The sequence below is a fragment of the Peromyscus maniculatus genome, chromosome 1 (assembly GCF_049852395.1).
Source record: "Peromyscus maniculatus bairdii isolate BWxNUB_F1_BW_parent chromosome 1, HU_Pman_BW_mat_3.1, whole genome shotgun sequence".
NCBI classification, from domain to species: domain Eukaryota; kingdom Metazoa; phylum Chordata; class Mammalia; order Rodentia; family Cricetidae; genus Peromyscus; species Peromyscus maniculatus.
The window spans coordinates 98,461,415-98,483,182 of NC_134852.1; the positions used below are offsets into that span (position 1 = coordinate 98,461,415).

A 21,768-nucleotide genomic window follows, 5' to 3' on the forward strand; every position below is an offset into this window, starting at 1 on the left:
TCTGGTATAAGTTTGAGAGGTTTTCATTTAACCAAGTGGACTTTGCAATTAGGCAGCCTAAAGCGCACATTCCTAGAGGGAATCTGAGCCTTCCTAAAACTCCTAAAAATGACGTCAGCATTAACTCTGCCAGCCTTTTGTGTTTAGCAAGGTCTACAAAGCTTTATCTCAAGATAGGATGGGGTGGTGCAGCTGATAGTGAAGGGAGAGGCAAAGGGAGACCGGTTTATAGCTGTGAGGTGCTATTTGTTTGTAGGTAGGGCCACTTACCTCGGACTGGCGGGATGGAGGACGCTAATACACAAAAGCCTACTTCCGGGCTCAAATTGCCTTACCAAGTTTCTTTTTTCTGAACTTTTTTTGGGGGATGGGGAAGGGGAGACATAACCATTCTTAGGAAAGTAGGTGTGCGAGTGTGCGCCTGGATGCAGAAAGAGTCCCCACCTTTCCGATTCTCATTCACACATCTGGAGGGGGTGGGGGTGGGGGCTCGTCTGCAGCTGGGCAGGCGGGGCTGGAGGCTGCAGGGGAAGCCTCCACCTTCCCACCCGGGACGTCCTGAGCCGCCGCCACAACAACTGGCTCGCGCGAGACAAAGGAGCCGGCCCGGGGCGGCGCGCGGGACCAGGGGGGCGCGGGGAGGCGAGGGCGCGGCGCGGGTGGGAGCCGGGGCGGAGACCTCCTGCCCGGCCTCCGGACTCGGTCCAGCCTTTGACCCTCGGTCCCCCGCGGCCCCCCTGCAGGCCGCGCCCCGGGAACCGCTGCCCCGGCCTCAACTCGCTCCTTTCAGCCCCACGCACCGAGCGGAGCGCAGCACCCGGGCGGGCGGCCGGCCGGCATGGCGGTGTCCTGGAGGAGCTGGCTGGCCAACGAAGGGGTTAAACACCTCTGCCTGGTAGGTTGGCGGGCTGGGCTGGCTTGGCGCTGCGTCTGTCCTGCAGCGAGTTTGATTCATTCTGGGAGACGTGCACGGGTGGGATGAGAGAAGTGGAAGTGTGTGTGTGTGTGTGTGTGGGGGGGGGTTCGTTTCAGACTTTCTCACCTTATTGCAACTTTACACTTTCCTAGCGATAACTCCTTCCTGCTCAACGCTGGGGAACTTCACTACAGAGTGATGGAGAGACTATGTGGATGAACCCGGGTGCTAAGGAGGCTCTTCATTAGCCTTTCAAAGGCTTACCTCCTTTGCTGTTTCAGTTCCCTTAGGCCATAGTGATGCCACTGATTTCTTAGTCTCACATGAGGGTCCTGGTGGCTTTTCCACTTTCTGATTAAGCATGCTTTTGGTAAATGCTGAGGTTGCATGTGCAGAGCTAAGTCCAGTGAGTGGTTTGTATCGGGCCATATTTCTTTTGTAATTTTTGCTTTCTCTCTCTCTTTGACTGGTCTAGCTCATTTGGCTGTCCCTAAATGTCCTGCTTTTCTGGAAAACCTTCCTGCTGTACAATCAAGGGCCAGAATACTACTACATCCACCAGATGTTGGGCGTAAGTGAAACTGGGGTGACCTGGTGGAGTGGGTCTGAGGCAGCAGACTGCTACAGAATTTTGTCAGTCAATCCCTTTCTAAAAGTAGTATTTGCTGTAGATATAATAAACGTGTTTCTCTCAGAAGCGGTCAAGCTTCTTGATTTATCATTTGGTTTTTTAAGGACCAAGGGTAGTAAGTGCTAAAGCAAGGTAAATAAACCTGTCAGACCAGGCTATTCATGCCTGAAGGCAGTTGCTGGTTTTTTTTTTTTTTTTTCAAGCTGCACCTGGGAGCCCTGAAGGGATTCCTTCACCTGGAGGACCAGTCGATGACGTGCTGTTAGTCTACACTTATCAAGGCTTTCTGCCTGCCCACAAGTCTGTCCAGAGGACTTCAGCACTGTTTTCTTTTACTAATAGTTCTCACACAGTGAGTTGTTATTTATTTCTGGGTAGGTCTTGGCTGGTTGCTGTAAGTGACTGGCTGGGTATGGTTCTGGACTGAGGACAACATCACACAAAGCTTTGCTCTGGTTTATTGCATGATCATATTTCTCTTGGTTGTGTTTCTCATCTCTTTCTCCCATTCTGTCTTCACCTTAGTAGACCCTATAATTGGCCTGGTTCCCCAAGGACATCTTTGCATAAGGAGATTTAATTTTTGTTAGCAACAACAAAAAGTGTAAAATGTGTTATGAAATCTCAGGGCACCCGAGAGAGCAGATTTATCATCCTCACTCGAAAGAGGAGACTTACTGCTTTGTTTTTTCATAAATTTGTGACAATTTAAATAAAATCACTTCAGAGGAGTTCAGTCTAACGAGCTTCCCTTTTGTGTCTGGCATCCACAGGCTCATCCTTTACCCTTAGTACTTTGAGTAGTGGTTATCACATGTCAAGCCTGCAGTAACTGGCAGCTGAATTAATTGATATTTTATGAAAGAGAGCACTGAATTTAAGCTGTTGGTTATGGCATCTTTTTAACATTTAATCCCTCTAGCTCTAAGTAGTAGGTTCAGAAAAATAGTTTAAAACAACAACAACAACACACACAGGACCAAAACAAAAACAAAAAAAAAGCAAATGAACTCTTATTGAAGATTCTGAAGCTAACATGCTTGTCTTTCATCTGTCCAACTTTGATCTAGTTATCCAGGACTGTCCCTTCACAATGATTTCCAAATGGACACAGGGATTAAAATCTTCACTAATTTTCAAGTGCCTTGCACTCTCATGCAGACCAGCAATAAAAGCCCACAAGCAAACAAAACCAAACCAGAAACTGTAGCTTAAGAAACAAATTAAGAAACTATTGTCTGATGAATTCCCAAGGACTCCCAACCTTTCATCCTCATTTCTTGAAAACTCACTGCTCAAAATGAATTAATAAGCTAGATGTTTTTAAATGTGAGGTGTATTTCACTTAATACATCACTTGGTGAACAACTTGGGGAAAAAGAATGCTTGAGAGTGACACTAGCGGAATTTCTTGAGATCAGGGTGCCTGTGTTACTATACAAACCTAAGAACTGGAAAAGCCATAACTCCGCTTTGGATTTTTACTCTAGCAAAATAGCAACATTTTTTTTTAAAAAAAGCAAACTAGTTTTGTTAGAATCCAACAAGGTAGGTTTTATGTACTTGGATGCTGTGTAATTTAACTTCAAATTTATGTTGGTAACAAATCAGATATGATTAAGATGGCATGTACATGCACATACATAAAGGGACAGACGAAGTGCAACACATTTTGAAGACATTTTAAAATATGTTCCACTTTTCTACCTTCATTCTGCATTGGTGCTTTTGAGTAACTGATGGTACAAATCAGAGAAGTCTAAGAACTGCTAGTGCATGGCAGGGACTGGACCCATGAATGAAAGGCTCACCTGGGTGATATGGAGCACAAAGAACAATAATCAGGCTGATAAAGAGAGGTCACCATACCTTAGCTTTCTTGGAAACTCCAGACTAATCACAGAGGGTGGGCCTCCAAGGCCTTTGTTGGCACTTTTCACTTTCTGAAAATTATCTGTTATGAATTTTGTAGTATTAGTTTACCTAGGCTATTTGGAATAGATATTTCAATTTACATATTGGTTTCTAATGAACGAGGACCTTCATCCATTCTTTTACTATTCACTTTGTAAAGGAGTATTTAATGCTATTTTTATCGATGGTAGTCTTCCTAGGCTTACATTTCTAATCTTACAATGATTGTGGTATGGTATTATTGTGGTATGGAAAGAATTTACAGTTTGTACTCTATTACAAATCCAGCACAACAATGAGATGCAATTAATTTTACAATGTGCCTTTTGGTCTCCATGTTTGACGTCTTTTACACATCACTTGTTAAATAAGTTAAAACTATACATGTGAAGGCGTTCCACCATGACAGGAATGTAGAAATGCTGAGGGCTTCACAGGTATTGTGATGCTTTAAGTCACTTTCAGGTTAATGGTAGGTTTAAAAACACAAGACTAAACAAAAAAGCATGGTGATATTTCTAGAAATCAATTTACATTGTTTTAAAACAAACATGGAGGATGGACGATGGCACTCCCCCGGTAAGCATGAATTCCTGAGCTCAAATGCCCAGGCAGGCACATAGAAAGTAAGGAGTGGCCAGGAGCTTCTGTAACTCCAGTGCTGTGGGAATTGAACACAGCAGAATCCCTGAGCCTTGCTGGATTCTAGCATAGCTCCAGGTCAGTGAGAAATGCTGTCTCAAAGGAATGAGAGGGATAGAGCCAGAAACCAGGTATCTAGCATCTACATACATGGGCTCATGTACTCAAACACAAATGTTTACAGACACCGCACTCACTCAGATACATACATAAATACACATAGATACCAAAAAGGAAAAAAAAAAACCACAAAAGGAAATAGTAAACCCATTCCGCGAACATTTTGATAATAACATTAAGTACACAAATTACTGTCATTTATCTGTAAAATGTAGTAGCAAAGTTATCCTGGTATCATAAGCTAGAAGGAGCCACTGAATATTGTCTTATTTCCAGGAAGCTGTAGCTACCCAGAGGCATTAATTATTAGTAATTGTTTGAAATTTCTACTTTATATTGAAGTCAATTACCTATGAAAGTTCATATATATATATGAACTTTAAAATATGCCAAACATTCTACAAATGCATACATTTTGTCTAGGAAGCTATTCTACCCATTTTATACACCAATGTTGCTGTGTGGGTTGCTCAGATGGTAGTAGTGGTGGGGCCGATGTTACAGTATTTTCTAGCCTCTCAGATTTTCTCTCACACTACACATTTTTTGCTCTGCCCATCTTAGGTACTTGTCCCATTGATTAATATTTCTTCTTACAAGTGCTGTTCAATACAAATATAATGCAAGAAAAAGTAAAAAGCTATAGAAATTAATTGAATAATATCTTTAGTCCAATAAATACAAAGTTTCATTCTTTTGACATATATAAACTATTTAAAAAATCAAAGTAATATTTGACAGTTTATCTTGCCAAGTATTTGTCATAGAGTATATATTCTATTCTCATTTACATTACAACATTATATTCACTAAATTGTTATTAGAAATACTAGACTATTATTTAGATTTTAAAAAGCTTATAGATAAAAAGCAGATTCATATACACAAATGCTCCACACATACACAAAGTTTTTCTAATAACACACATAGTATCAGCTTTACAATTTAAATGTAGGAGTCCAGTGCCTGTGGCCAGTACCTTTAGTGCCTACAGTCTCAGCTACTTAAGATACTGTAGCAGGTGGATCATTTGAACTCTGGTAACATGGTAATAAAACTCTGTCTCAAGAATAAAAGTTAATAAAATTAATGAACAACAACAAATCAGTCCCTTGGTAATCCTAGGTACAGTTAACACACCAAATCACCAGATGTGGCAAGTGGCTTGTTTTGGATATTTCAAGTAAAGACTTTGGAGGTAGAATATTCTTGCTTTGATGGCGAGGTGACCTTACCATTCTGCTTAAAGCAAACAACTATTCAGCAAACTAGCTTAGTTACATATGCCTGTGGGACCAATGAGATGACTGAGCAGGTAAAGTACTTGCTGCCAAACTTGATGGACTGAGTCAATCCCCAGGACTCATATGGCGGAAGGAGTGAACTGGCTTTCCCAAGGTATCCTCCAATTTACACACACACACACACACACACACACACACACACACACACACACACACACACTATAAGTGTAAAAACCAAACCAAACCAAAAATCCCACTACTAGATCTGAATTTTGGTGACTTTCTAGTTCCTTCTCTGCTGTACAGAAGTTGACACTGAATGGGAAGGTATGGGATGTAATTATTGGTCTGCACCAGAAAAAAAATTCTCAGAGTTCTGCTTCATGATCTGAACTTGTTGGTGGGAGCTGCTTAGAATTATGGGAAAACTAATTCTTAAAACTGGAGTGTTCGTTTTTTATGGCCGTGTGATTATTTTTGGAACAAATTTAAAGGTTGAGAAGCTTCTGACAGAGAAAATGAGATCTGAAGCACTGGAAGATTCAGGAAAGGTGAGATTAATAGGTTTTGGTAGGATTCCTTATGATTATTTGTCCCCAGACAGAGTGCAACATTGTCACGGCTGGTTTATGCTTAAGTTAATGTGCTAATCATGCACGCCTGTTTGTTTTGGAAGCTTAACATTGGTCAAGAGAAAAAAAAACTGTTGAGCAAAAACCAAGAGAAACATCCAAACAAATAAGTAAAATCAACTAATAACTTCATCCAATCTCCTATAGCAGCTTTTAACATAAAGGATACTTTTGAATACTTAAGGTGAAATCTGTTTCCATTTATTTTAAGGATGTATAATGTGGTTACTTTTTTTTTCACCACATTAATGAATACCAATGTGTCATGAGCCACCCTGAGCCTGCGTGGACTGAGTCAATCTCCAGAACTCACATGTTGGAAGGAGTGACCTGGCTTTTCTCTTTTTTATTGGTATAAAGTCATTGTTCATAGTGTTAGATTTCATGAAAATAATTTCTTTCCAATATATCATGTATTTAAAAAAAATTGGATCTGGGGATGTAGCTCAGTGGTACAGTGCTTGCCTAATATACACAATGCCCTGAATTCTATCACCTGCAAAGGGTGATTTTTAATTGGTATAAATATTTTAATGTGAGGCAAGCATATACCTTCTAGTAATAGATCACGTTGTCTCTGTTTTCTATTTTGTATTCTCTGCAAAGTATTTTTGTGCAAAATATTAATTTTCTCTGTAATTGTTTTTATTGTTATGATGAGAACTTATTTTTTTCTCCTTTTTCCCCACAAATATTTTTTTAGATCTACTGCAGTGATGGTGTTTTTCTGTTCCTTTGGAAAGTCTTAACTGAGATTTCCATGTTATTGGAAGAAAGTTGTGAGTGTTCCGACTCTTTTTAAATATCTAGTGATATACAAATATGGCATTTCTAAGGAAAGTTGCCATCGCTTGGTTCCTAGGGCTATCACAGAGCCTTTTAGGAGGCACATATTTGCCTGCTCACCATGCAGTCTGTGGTCTAACTTCACAGCTTTGATTCTGCTGAGGAAGGAAATATACGTTCCTTGAATTTCCAAGAGGGCTTAATCATTAACTTCTCCCCTTTATTGTATAAATTATAATAGTCACTGTCTAGACTTAGCCACGCATGGATTGAGCTTTCAGTTCAGAGATATTTTCAGGCTAGTGTTTTTGTTGATGTTGAGATGGGAGAAACTGGTCATTGATAAGTGAGATGGACTGACTACATTACATTACTTTGACAGCAATCACATGTTCTTTATCTGCTTATACTAGATAGCAAGTTTTGACATTCTGTTTTTTTTTTGTTTTGTTTTGTTTTGTTTTGTTTTGTTTTTTTTTGTGAGACTGCATAGCTTCAGAGTCACCATGTAGCACAAGCACAACACCAGCCAGGCCCTAGTGATCCTCCCTGTGAGCACTGTGATTACAGCCTGTACCAGTGGTCCAGTGTGTTTGCATGCCTTGTTGTAGATTTCCTTTTTTCTTTTCCAAAATAGAAAATTCAGTTCGAAGTGGTTTGTTTACTGTTGACCACTAAATCAGTGGCCTGATCACTATCTAGTCTACTGATTCTCAGGCCAGATTTAGCTCCTTGGAATAAACAGTATTAATTGGACTGTCAAGATGGCCATACCAGCCAGGTGACTGACTTAAGTTAAAGCCCTGGTTGAACATGTTGAATCTCTGATGTTCAGTCCCATGCTGTGACACATTCCACCCTCCATCATCACACACATGTTATGTGTGCTCACACACATTCACATGCAAGCACAATAATAATTGCTGAAATTGAAGAGAAAGAACACATTAAATTTCACAACATATGGATTGCTAGCTTTTCATTTTATATGAAATGATACTTGAAAACATATGACAGTGTAAGAAGTTAACGAAGCTTAGTGATTTGCCTTCGAGGTAAAATATATTTTCAGCATCATGTTTGTTTTTGATTCCTCTTAGATTGCTAAAGAAGTATGAGGTATTTTACATAGATTATTCCTAATTTCACATATCATAAATTTGGGGTTAAATATTTAACCTCTTTGTTATATACCTACTGCACTACTCATTTTTACAAATATACAAAATAGCATTAAAGTAGAAACTGGGATGACCTTAAATATTTTCAAATCTGCTTTCTTCATTTTGCTATGGAAATAGTAATATTAATAACAACACATCATTGAAGACTAGTGGAATCTAGACCATAACTACATCATAACATTGCATTGACTAATTATTTAATTATTTAAAATAAATCATGGTTTAGAGGTTTTTCAATTTTTCAATTTTTGTTTTGTAGCTGAGAAGCTGAATTATAGAGACTCCTTGGCTTGCCAATCATACTGTTGAACTATAGCCAGTGTTTCTAGCTGTTGAATTTTCATCTTTTTTTTTTAAATTAGCTGACAAATATAAACTGAATACAGTTATTTCTCCAACATATTGTTTTGGAATATATGTATATATGGAATGGCTCAATGAGATAATTAATATATATATATTAACTTATCATTTTGAGGCCAGTGTTCAAAAATATGATGGTTAGCTGCTATAGTCTCCATAATGTCTAATACATATCTTGAATTTCCTAATCTTCAGTTACTTCTTAAATAACTGAAAATTTGTGTGTTTTGGATCCCAACTTTACCTAGTGCCTCTATCCTGGGAATCACCATTCTGTTCTTTGCTTCTGTGAATTTAGCTTTTCTAGATTACAATTATCAGTGAGATCAGGTGGTGATGTTTGTCCTTCTGTGCCTTGCTTGTTTCACTTAGCACATTAATCTCCAGGTTACCCATAATGCTATGCAAGTGGCAGGATTTGCCACTTATTTTGTTTAAATACGGAATACTGTGTCATTGTATATGGTCCACCTTTTCTTTATCTATTACTCTGCAGACAGAACTTGTCTTATGGGTTTTTGTGCTCATCTGCATCTATGCATAGTTCCACGTGGTCCATCAGGGACCACGTAGAATTGACATTTTTTTGTGAGTCAGGAACAATCAGATATCAGCCGTTTTGTACTGTTTTACCTGTAATAACTTCTACCATTTATTGATCACACACAATGACTTGGCCCATTTGTTTTTCAAACTTATTTAATCTTTATATTTAATTGAATTGTTAACAACAATCACAAAACACAGGAATTTAAACATAATAAAATTTGAAAACTCTAGGTTCACAGTTCTACCAGCCTGGTCTATAGAGAGTTCCAGGAAACCCAAGGCTACACAAAGTAATCCCTTCTCAAAATAAAATAAAGTAAAATGCCTGAACCATGATTTTTTCCATTAGGAAGTCATTAAGAAGACTTACTACTATTATTAACTGAAGCATTGTTTTTTTTTTAACAAACATGAAAAATAGTGATTATTTCATGATGTTGTTCTGGTTCTTTAAATAAAATTAAAATAACAGAGCAGTGTTCATCGAAGCCTTCTCATGTACTTGAAATTGGCCTATATTGCCACTGTATTTTTTTCATAGTCCCGAATCTTCTTCTAGGCAGGTCCTACTCACAAGAAGAAGCCAAAGAATAGAATTTAAACAAGAAACTCATTGTGTTATTTTTAAAAGCGTGAAAAATGTCAATTTCCTTCTTTCCTGTGGTCTCTTCCTTTCCAACCTTGTATAGTAATTCATGTTACTCCTTGGTACTGTGGAAAACACAGATGTATTCTAGTCATATCCGTGTTACACCGAATGTTATGACATGAAAGACAAGTGTTTCAGGAGACTGAAAGCCACACAGATGTGAAAGATGCTATATATAGTTTGTGTCCCTTAGTGTTCAACAGGTTCTAAGGGTATTGCCATAATGCCATGACATGACACTACTGAAGGACATTAAGAAACATTTGTGGAAAGGAATAAGAAAAGAGTGTTCCTTCCTGAAGAAAAAATTCAGTGAACTTTCAGTGTCAAATACACGTTACATTTACAGAGGTCACTACTGAAGTGTGATTTTGAATGTCTGTGCCATGTTTTAAGTAATAACACTTGTTTAACAGAAAATAACTCAATTAGAAAATACTCAGCACGTTGAGCCCACTTTACTTTATACCTTCATATACAATGAAGTTTGTGCTGTGATAAATGTACATAGTGAGACATGAAGTTTCTTATGAAAGTAAGTTTCTTTCCAGTACTGGCAATGAGACCAACGGAAAAGTAGATGGAGTAAGAAGAATGTGGATTTTGGTTCAACTTATTTGTGTGCATTTTTAGAAATTAGAAAGTTGAAATTGATAATGGTTTCTATCTGTGATAAGTTAATTCAGCATATTGTTTTATATGGTCAAAGTTATTTCCATGGTCTTTAAAAATTTTAAAGATATATGTCTGTAGATATATGTTAAAATTACTAAAAGTCACATGTAGTAAAGGCAAAATGAAGTGAATTATGTACTCAGAGTAAAATGTTTTATATCTTTGAGAATAAAAATAGAGAGAGATTTTAAAATTAAGATTTAAGAGATAATTTTAGATGATGCCTTTTTTATTTATTTATTTATTTTTTTACCATATTCCCTTTTCCCATGATAGGATTTTCAGTTTCATGACTTCAAATTACAAGTAACCACATTCAATGAAATTTGGAAAGTTGACTTCAGTTGGAGGGAAGCAGACTGGCCATTGCTCAAGACAGGCTTCATTTTTCCAATGCTTTGCTTTTATGTCTCCTTGTTTGCTTAGCTCCCCGGAACACTTTGCCCGTGCCTTCCTCTTACCCTACCATCCCTGATTTCAAGGGGAGCGATGGTGCCCTAAGCAAAGAGAGTTTTGTATGAAATGTGAAAGTAAAGACTAGCAATTTTGGGCACAGATGAGTTAGGCTAAAAAGGCTGCTTTTCCCTACCCCACTGATATTCCTTGCTCATTGTTACTTTATAAGCTATGTGGGGGTTTTGAGCTTTGTCAGGTTCCTTGCTCATTGTTACTTTATAAGCTATGTGGGGTTTTGAGCTTTGTCAGGTATGGTTTGAAGAACCACGAGCTTCGAGTTTCATTTTCAAAGTATGTTGAATTGGACAAAGTGAAAAATATCTTTTCTTTTTTGCCTCCACTAGTTCATAATGTCTAAGGGGAGCACCTGGCAAACATCATCAGTGGTCTGTACTAATGGATTTCAACTGGGTAGAAATGATTCTCCTTAAACCACAAGAATGTAGGATTCCACTAGGAAGGCTCAGTCTCTGTTCAAGAGACTGTGTTTGCTGTTGAGAGTTGTCTGTGTTCCATTTGTTACATCCCATTCTGCTTTTCTTTAGGGTTGAAAATAAGCTTGGTCTGTAGAACCTTTCACTGAAATAACTATTCAGATATTTTAATTCTCCACCTCTTTTCAAATGTTGGAGAGAAAATGAAATTCTTTGAAGAATTTGGTTGCTGGTTCAGACTGGATTCACCTTTTTAGAAAATTTGCTTGAATATAACTGGTCTGTTCTTCTCCTTGAATATGTCAACTGTAAGGAGAAAAATGCATTTTAAAGGAATATTTTAGATATATAAAATATATTTTGTTGAAGTCTTTTTGACATCCGTTCTAATTTCTATTGAAATGAAATGTCTGCCATTAACATTTTCTGAGCATGATGTGTCTCTTAGTTCAAATGTCAAATATGGAAATAGATACAGACCTCAGAGTATCAATGGTAATGGAATGATCCTTCACAAATAACATAAATTTTATGGACATTGATCAAGTTGCCATCTTCAAATTAAACTTTATATAATTTATTAAAAATACAGGGTCTGGCTCAATTTCAATTGAAAATATAGGTATATGCTTTGGCTTTTAATTTTAGAAAGTATGCCGGGAAAATTTACAAATGGTTTAATGATGAGGGATGAAGCAAGCATTTGGGATGGTTATTTTGGATGAAGAGTACCTGCTAAGTTATTATGCATGCAGTGACTTTAGTTAAATGGGGTGTCTCTGTTGCACAGGAAAAGCTGGGCCTATCTGAGCTTTCCAGTCAACCATGTTCAACAAAGTCAGATGTACTCCTTACCACTTCCAGGTCCCAGATCACTTACATTGAAAGAAGAAAATGTAGCAGTGTTATGTAACCAAATTCTCTAGATCTGGAAGCTTTGTTGTACCTTAGAAACTAGTAAAGACTTAGGGGTGGGCACAAACATTTACAACAAAGATATGATACAAAGAGATGATTCACTTCAATAATGTCTTCCAGCCAAAGAGTGAAGACATTTTATGGGTTTACTGTATGCATTTTTTGTTACTTGAAGCCACATAAAGGCACTTTTTAATGCTCTTTTAATTTTTCAGTTCTAGGCTCTACAAGCCAGTGACCTTAATTGAGGCCACAGGTGTTACTTGAGATACACATTTTATTGCTGTGCCACTGGTGATCTCTTCCTTCAACAACACTGTCTGCAGAAGCTCATGGACATGCTTACATGCAATCCTGAATTCCATTCATGTTGAACATTAACTTTCCCAGACAGACATAGTCCAGAAGTGAACCATAGTTGCTCCAGGTGATTGGACACATGAAAGACAAGGTAGACATAACCTGACAGACATATCAAGTTCTGGTATTGTTTTCTTCTGTATAAAGAAAGAAGCTATAAATTCTTATATTATAGCTACCTGTTCCATTAACTTGTAATAAACTTTTAGGAAAAAACACACTTGCACTGAAAATGAAGAGACATTCATTTTTAGAAGGAGTAGAAAGAAATACACTAGCATGTAACATAGGAAGGATTTAAGTTGGCCATAAGGAAATCTGGATACAGAGTAGGATAGGCTCTAACCTTTTGGTCATATTTTTATTTCTATAAGAAAACAATTCTTCAGCCCTTTCTATTTATTCATTTAGTGTGCATGCCTTAGTAGTTTATTTGTGAATGTGCATGTGTTTGAACACTTTTGCACATATGCAGAAGACAGAGATTGAAATCAAGGTATCTTTCTCTATTGCTCTCTACCATACTTTTTGAGACAAGGTCTCTCACTAAAACTGGAACTCAGGGATTGGCTAGAATGTCTGGCCAACAAACTCCAGGGATCTGCCTATTCTGGGTTATAGACAGGAATCACTACACTCAGTTTTTAACAAGACCCTGGCCAAGGAACTTAGGTCTTTGTGCATGTGTGGCATCCTTGACTGACTGACTGATCTTTCATCTCTGGAAATGATCACTTGTTTTGGAGATGTTATTTTCCATTACCACTGTTTAAACTGAGAAAAGGAGTCAACTGGAGTCAAAAATTATGGGGCAGTTTGCAGTTTCTAGGTCACCTTGAGGACAGAAGCCTGTTGGCATTATTTGGACTCAGTTATAGTTTACTGCAGTCTTAAGGATTTCCACTTTCATTTGTATTGTAAGAAGTGATGAAAGGAGAGTATAAGTTTTTTTTTTTTTTAAACAGGTGATTACTATGAACTATTTTCTAGTTGTTCACAGTATGCCAGTTGTTACTGATTTGGTGAAGCCTTATCAAAATCATTGTTTAATCTGATTTTTAAGTAGCTCATAACTGAAATGTCATTTTTATTTTGCCCATCTGTCACATCTTCCTCTTTCCTCTCCTTCCACTGTCCCCCTTCTCCTTCCTCCTTTCCCTTCTGTCATCTTACTCTAACTCTTCATTCTACCTGTTCCTCTTCCTTGTCTTGTCTTCTCTTGTTCTTTCTTTTCTTTGTGGTACTGGAGTCAAGTTTATGGACTCACACGTAGTAAGCAAACACCCAACTCCTCAGCTAACTCTTGTTTTGTTTTCAGTGTGTGTGTATTGCAAACACGTTGTGGGTAATACCTGCCTATGTATGCATATATGGGAACCACAGGGCAACATTCAGTGTCTCCTGTATCACCCTTGACTTTTTTTTTTTTTTTTTTTTTCTGAGACAGGATTCCTCACTGAACCTGTAGCATGCCTGTTGGCTTGACTGTCTGGCCATTGAGCCTCCAGAATTTACCTGTCTCTTCCTCCCAGTGTTGGAATCATAGGCACACACTGCCATGTAGCTGGAGTTTTCTCTCCAGTCCGCAAAGCCCTGGCATTCCAACAGCCCAGTTATAAAATAAACACACAGACGCTTATATTACTTACAAACCGTATGGCCGTGGCAGGCTTCTTGCTAACTGTTCTTAGAGCTTAAATTAATCCATTTCCATAAATCTATACCTTGCCACGTGGCTCGTGGCTTACCAGCATCTTCACATGCTGCTTGTCATGGTGGCAGCTGGCAGTGACTCCTTCCGCCTTCCTGTTTTTTCTTTTCTCCTCTCTGTTAGTCCCGCCTATACTTCCTGCCTAGCCACTGGCCAATCAGTGTTTTATTTATTGACCAATGAGAGCAATTTGACATACAGACCATCCCACAGCACTGCCATGCTGTTTTTTTTTTTAATGGGTTCTGAGTGTATAAACTCAGTTCCTAATACTTGTGCGACAAGCTTTTTACTGACTGAGTCATCTCCCCAACTCTCTTAGCACATCATTTCTTCTTGAGTGAAGTCTTGCTGCCATGGAACATCCATAATATTCTAAGGTAATATCATTATAATGATTTATTCATTATACAAACCAAATAATGAAACCATTCACATTAGAATTAAAGAATTGATTTATAGGCATAAGAACTATAGTGTTACAGATGTTTTAGACTATGAAAAAGAAAATTACCTACAAGATTTTGGGACATTATATAATAAGCTTCTTCATGGCGTTGTCTTATATCAGTATTTGTTTGATGATCACACTTTAGTTTTGCCTTTCATTGTTCAAACCAAGTTTTGCCCAGTGAGTGCTTATTATAAATATATGTCTTTATGAATGACCATGCATTTTGAGGTCACCAAGAATAAGAGGCAATTTAGGCTTTGACACTTCATCTGTACTGACACCTGATAACTTAGGAAGACGTGATGAATCAAAGATAAAATAATCCAACATTAGAATTAAATGTTCATTGATGTGAAAATGAATCACTGAGAAATGCTCCAGGTTTGTCAGAGTGTCTGAAAAGGGGAGAAAGGATATAGAGGGTAGAGTGAGGAATTTGCCTTAATAAGTCCTTGTTAAAAAAAAAAAAAGTAAGCCTCGAGCTTGAGTTAGAAGGCTGTTACAGTTCGTCTATTTGTCTTGGAGGCTGCATAAGGTCAACTTGCATCACAGATGGAATAGAAATAGTGTGAGCTGTGGATAGAGAACTGGGGTTTGTAGTGATAATGTGGACTAATTTAAGCAATGCATCTGGGAGCTAATCTGAGCCACATATGAAAATATAGCCACATGGCCTTATGATATCATCAGTTTGGTTTGTCACAACCTACTTGTAATATAAATTAAGACAAAAATGGCTTGGACTGACTGACCTCTATAATCTCATGAAAGAGTTCTAGTTGCTATCAGTTTAATTTCTTTAGACTGAGCTTTGCTCAGTTCCAGAATCAGTCAGAGCTTCTGGAAACTGGAGGGTAGAAAAGGACTGGCTACTTTTGGGTGATAAAATAGGGTGGTTCTAAACTCTAAGCCTAGATTTGAACTAGATTTCTTGGGTACTAATCACTTTTTGTTCCCTCTGTTTTCTAGTGGAAGAATGTTGAACGACCATTCATTCATTCAACATCCAATAGTTGCTTAGAAGTTCCTTTGAATTCATTAAATGCTTATGAGCAAAATAAAGCTCATCTTCATAATTGCAATGGGGACCCCACTCTGCAGAGCTAAAGATTTGAAATCTGAGGGAATGGACATTAGAAAAACTGCATCATGTTTATGGAGGGCTACCTATACCTATTGCTAGGGATGACTACACTTAATTCTATATCCTTCACTTATTACTATATATTTCTTTGTGATGTGTGTACTTTATTGTTTCTTTTTTTTTCTTCAGTTTCCAGGTGAGAAAAAATGAGATTGAGATAGAATACTTATTACCTAAGTTCACACAGCTAGTAAAGGGACTTCCAAATTAAATTTACTGGCTTCAGAATATACCCTAAACAGGGACAGCACAAAACTAGTTGTGTCTTGAGGGGCCCACCACAAAGTTTTTTGTTGTTGTTTTGTTTTTGAGTGTGTGTGTGTGTGTGTGTGTGTGTGTGTGTGTGTGTGTGTGTGTGTATGTGTGTGTGTTTAGTGTAATATATGCACATATGTGTGGTATATGCACATTTGTGTGGTGTGTGTATGTGATAGAGGTATGTGTGGTTTATGAATGTGTGTATGTGTACACATGTGTGTGCACATGTGGGCCTGTGTGCATACATTCCAATGCAAATGTGAAGGACAGAGGACAATGTGAGGTGTCCCTCTCAGCCTTATGCCTTTGAGACAGATTTCTCCTTGTACCTGGACCTAGGCTGGCATCAGTTGAGCTCCTATTCTGACTTGACCCCTACAATGTTGAAGTTGTAGACATGTGGCCTTCTCTGTTATTTTTAATCAAGGCTCTGGGAGTCTGAGTTCAGCATTCTTACCCACTCAGCCATCTCCCTAGCCTCTGACCCATCATGAGATACAAAAGCCCAGAATTTTACAAAGGGAAGTGAGTGTATGCTTATTTTAAAGTTGGCCATCAGCTCATCAGGTATTTCCACCCACAGTCAGATTTGGGAAACTCTCGTAAAGACTTACATGTAATGATAGGAAAATGTATGGGTTGAGAAAAAAGTGTGAGCAGATGAAAGTGTAAGGAGGTATTGTGGTTTGGAGGGGTACTATATAAGGTGTCTAAATCCACATTCTCCTCTGGGGTGTAATGTGTAGTTAGGAAAGTGACAGTGCGCATAGGGGATTTCTCTTCCCATCCTTGTTTCTTTATAAAATGTTGGTGTAGTTTACTTAAATACAAACAGAACGATGAGCTGATGACTTACCAGTCTATGAAAGAGCTGTGACTTTAAAATATGTAAGAATTAGGCATTGTATTGTCTTCACTTGGTTTAATTAAAATATGTTCAAGGGAGAGAAGATAAAATTAAATTTACAGGGTAAAAAATTATATATATATATATATATGTACACAAATATAAATACTGAATCACAATACATATATAATACCTAATCACAATACAAATGCACTTTATAAAAACATTTATTTTTATTGATCCTGGAAATGGTTGATTGTTGACTCACAAGAGAAAGCTACAAGAGACCAGTTCTACGCATGTACTATTAATACTCCCAAGACCTTTTCAGATTCCTTTGAACAACAGACTTGCATAGCCCTTTGTTTTTAGAATGTCACATTTCTCTAAATTGTGAAGAAAATTCCTAGTTGAGAGAATAATGTTCATTTGAAAATTATTTAATCAGAAATGGTACCTGGTGTGTTCTTCTGGAGTCAGCTAATTCATAGAATTTTTTTTAAAAGTCTTTTAGTAGATTGCCAGAAATTTGGATAGAGAAGCAAACCCCATGAATGTAAAGCTTTCAGCTTAGGCAAAGTTAAGAGGGAAAATAGCTTGTCAGATTCACACTCTATTTAATTTAGTCAGCTGTAGCAGGAGAAAATTCTGTACCTACTCTCTCTTCCTCATTATTTTTTTCTTTCTAGTGTAGAATAAAAGGGTCATGACTTCATAGCAACTCCTGGGAATCAAGCTTATATGTCATGAACTCAAGGACCACAATCTTTGGGTATAATTGTTCTATAATTTGGGGTCTCAGAATGACAGATGTCATCAGAGTAAGGAATATGGTGATCTTCAGTGCCGTTCTGTGTCTCTGTTGTGGATTTGTTTAACAGGAATTCTTGGGGAAGTGTCTTAGATGATAAGCGACTCTCAAGATTATTTCAAGAGTTATAGAGGCCACCGATTATGTTCAATATGAAAAAATAATATTGGAGCAGGAAATCGTACCCTTCTCAGGCCCTTTTATCTTCTGTTTTAGATATTCATTTCAGGAAATTGTTATCCATTGCAGCTCTGTGGGTGGAAGTTACCAGGAAACAGATTTCATCTTCTCATAAGAAAATAAAGCAGTTTGACAGTGGGACAGACTGCTGTCTCTGGAGAAATTAAAACAGGGTGTTTCCTCTTGATTGGAGACTCTCAGGGAAGAGACAGGTCCTAGGTTGGATGGGAGGAGATGAGGCTCTTTAGATTCTCCGGTTTTAAAAATGTATGTTCTACAGCAAATGATGTTGACAATACGGCAGGGGAAAAGACCTCATATATACTCCTAATGGGAATAGAAATTATTGTAGCCTCTATAGATATCACCACAGAGGCTCCTCAAAACAACAGCAGTAAACCCAAAACTAGAGCTACTATATAATCTAGCTATATTATTCCTCATTCGCAAAGCTGCCTGCACATCCATGTATAGATTCACTAGTCACAGTAACCAATTATGGACTCAGGTTAATATACATTAACAGATGACTAGATAGTGTAGTATGTATAGTATACATAGATGGTTATTCAGCCATAAAGAATAAAATCATTTTGTCTGCAGGAAATTGGGTGGAACTGGGGATCATAATGTTAAGCAAAGTAAGTCAGACTCAGAGAAAAATGCTGTTTCTTTCATATATATGGAATCTGGATATTTTTAAATTATAGAAATGTATAACAGTGACAATTAAGGAAGAGGAATAAGGATCAGTGTGAGTGGAGGGGAGATAAGAAGATAAGGGGGTATATTATGAAAGTACATTGTTTGCATGTCACCATGAAAATGTTTCTTTATTAATAAAATTTTTATTCATTTTACATACCAATCACAGATCCCCCTCTCTTCCCTCCTCCTGCTACCCCAGCCTTGCCCCTAGAACCTCCCAATCCCTCCTTCTAAAAGGTAAGACCTCCCATGGGGAATTAGCAGAGCCTGGTACATTCCGCTGAGGCAGGTCCAAGCCCAGCCCCTGCATCAGTGCTGTGCAAGGTGTCCTCCCATAAGCAATGGACTCCAAAAAGCCAGCTCATGCACCAGGGGTGGATCCCAATCCTACTGCTAGAGGGCCCCTTAGGCAGATCAAGGTACATAACTGTCTTGCTTATGCAGAGGGCCTAGTCCAGTCCCACGGAGGTTCCTCAGCATTGGTCTAAAGTTCATGAGTTCCCAGTAGCTTGGTTTGGTTGTTTCTGATGACAGTTAAGGACTACCGGGGTAAACCAGCTCAGGCACCCTCTCCACTATTGCTAGTAATCTAAACTGGGGTCATCCTTGTGGATTCCTGGAAACTTCCCTAGCACCAGGTTTCTCTCTAACCCCATGATGTCTCCCTCTATCAAGGTATCTCTTTCATTGCTCTCCCACTCTGTCCCTGTTACAGCTTGACCATCCTATTCCTTTATGTTTTCATCCCTTATCCCCTACTCTCTATTGCACCCCCTCACCCTTAGTTTACTCATAGAGAGCTCATCTACTTCCCCTTCCCAGGGCGATCGATCCATGCATCCCTCTTAAGGTTCTCCTTGTTATCTAAGCTTCTCTGGAGCTGTGGGTTGTAGTCTGGTTATCCCCTGCTTTACATCTCGTAGCCACAGATGAGTGAGTATATACCATATTTGTCTTTCTGAGTCTGGGTTACCTCACTCAGGATGGTATTTTCTAGTTCCACCCATTTGCCTGCAGATTTCATAATGTCATTGTTTTTTATTGCTGAGTAATATTCCAAACCCTTTGCCTAGTTCAATCAAAACATGTCGATTAAAAATAGAGCATGGGAGGGAGCTTTAGATTGACAAGTACACAGATTGCCAGGGGAACACAAGCTTATGGAAAAGAGCAGATCAACAGTGATTCACTAAAGGGCAATGTATTAATAGGTGGACTCCATCACCAGCTAGTGTGATAATGTATCTTTAACAGCTTTGCCATTTATAATCAATTACTAGAAATCTGTTTTATAAAATGATTAAATATATAGTGCTTATGCAACATGCTTACCCTAGGTGTTTTAATCTGTCCAACATTAGAAACATTAAATATTAAATGATATGTAAATACCCAGAGAAATATGTATAATACATTATCATATGCACAAGCAGTGGGATATCATAGTAATTAAGATTAAAGTAATTGAGGGATATTTAATATGGGTAAAATATATTTAAGAATGATATTTGTTTAGCTATATACAGCCATTTGAATTTAAAATATAATTGTTTATTTTGAAATTTTAGTATAATTACATCATTTCCTCCTCCCATTTCCTCCATCCACTTATAGGAAATTAGGATTAACTTTGTTTTACTTATTGAATAAAAGGAATTAAGATTGACAACTCAAAAGACTCTCTACTAAAGATTAGTTATATGTATATACAGTGAATTAATCACTTAAGTCAAGCTAATTAAAATGTCTGCCAACTCAATAAAAAGAATTATGCTTTTAGTAAAGTCAGTAGCAACATAATTCCCTGACAAATCCTGGCTAATACTGATCCCCTTCTATGGGTAACTCAGACATAATTAGCTTATAATGTTGTCCTTGTTTACAAAATTTCATTTTTTTAAAACTATATGAGGTTCCATAGGCACCAAGTTCTCTCTTCCTAGTTCCTTCGAGTCTGTTCATCAACAGTAGTCATTATTAAACACCAATCTCTTTAGTGACCACTTCTCAGCCTAAAATGCACTTACTCTGTCCTATGTATGATCTGATTGTTAATACTAGGTTAGATAAACTTTGTAGGCAGTTAAGTAGTGACAGATAAAGAGGAAGTATCAGGTTTAAGCTGCAAAGCCCTGGGTTTGAAAATTTAGGAACTTGTAACCAGTTGTCATACTGTGTGGTTTTATAGTTGTGCAGTGTTATGTTGGCCACCTTTAACAACAGATCATAAAGTGAATGACTTAAAAAGCAGCTGTTTGTTTCTTACTCTTCTTGGGTCTGGGAAATCCAAGAATAAGCTGCCAGTGTGTTCAATGTGTCAGTGAGGGCCGTCTTTGTGCTTTGTAGGTGGCTGCCTTCAGGGTGCTATTGAACACTGTGATGACATTCGATAGATATAAACAGACACACTAGTCTTTCCTTCTCCTTTCGGGGTTCTGATTCTTTTCTGAGGGGGTGTCTTGATTTCTTTAAGCTATTAAATAATAGTGTAAAGAATGCTGAAGGATTTCACCTTGAAGACTAATGCTTCAGCAAATATTCTTGTGAGGGGGGGGGCAGATCAAGCAGTCTATAACAACAATTTAAAGTGCATTTATAATATTAACATGACAACACACCAGGAGTTCTCAGTTAATTTTGTGTCTCAGGAACCTTGGGACAAACCGTGAACTAAGGAAATCACACTGCCCTCTAGTGACAACCAGCTTCCTGAGCTGTGGAAACTCTAGAGTGCACATTTCAGGATGTGGATGCTCTTGGAGTCTGTGGCAGAATAGTGACTGAATAGAAGCAAGTAGACTTAACAAACATTCCGCTGTAGAATGCTACTCAAGAAGGAAGGAGGTGAAATGTTTTCCTATGACATTTTAAAATGATTCTTTTCTGTTTTCCTCACCCTCTCCACTGTTTCTGGATGTGTGCGTTTTCTACCCTGTGAACCAAGGGGAAAGTTTTGGTTTTAGTTTTTCTTTTATTTTTTAAAGCAAGTATATTCAGGAAACATATGTGAGGAAATGAATCACTGGTAAAATTTCCAGTTGGATTTTGCATCATAAGGAAGGAAAAGAATTCCAAAATAAACTCTGTCCTTCCCAAAGGGACATTTAAAGTCACTTTGATTTGAATTGCTATGTGGTTTAATGTAAACACAATAAATAAACATTTCCAGACATGCAGTGACT

The 21,768-nt window shown here is 37.9% G+C and overlaps 1 protein-coding gene across 6 annotated transcripts in view; it reads left to right on the plus strand.

The window, feature by feature from the left end:
• The first annotated feature begins 675 nt into the window (after positions 1-675).
• Positions 676-21,768, plus strand: part of Nox4 (NADPH oxidase 4) — a 126,292-nt gene continuing 105,199 nt past the window's right edge. For 2 of the 6 annotated variants that reach the window (XM_006995719.4, XM_015989144.3), the window contains exons 1-2: positions 676-895; positions 1,392-1,487. In XM_006995719.4, coding sequence (XP_006995781.1) covers positions 839-895; positions 1,392-1,487 — 153 coding nt within the window. In that variant the 5' untranslated portion in view covers positions 676-838. Of the gene's footprint in view, positions 896-1,391; positions 1,488-1,750; positions 1,900-6,802; positions 6,879-21,768 lie in introns of those variants that run through there. The other 4 variants (XM_015989147.3, XM_042279020.2, XM_076546686.1 and 1 more) reach the window with 4 other exon arrangements.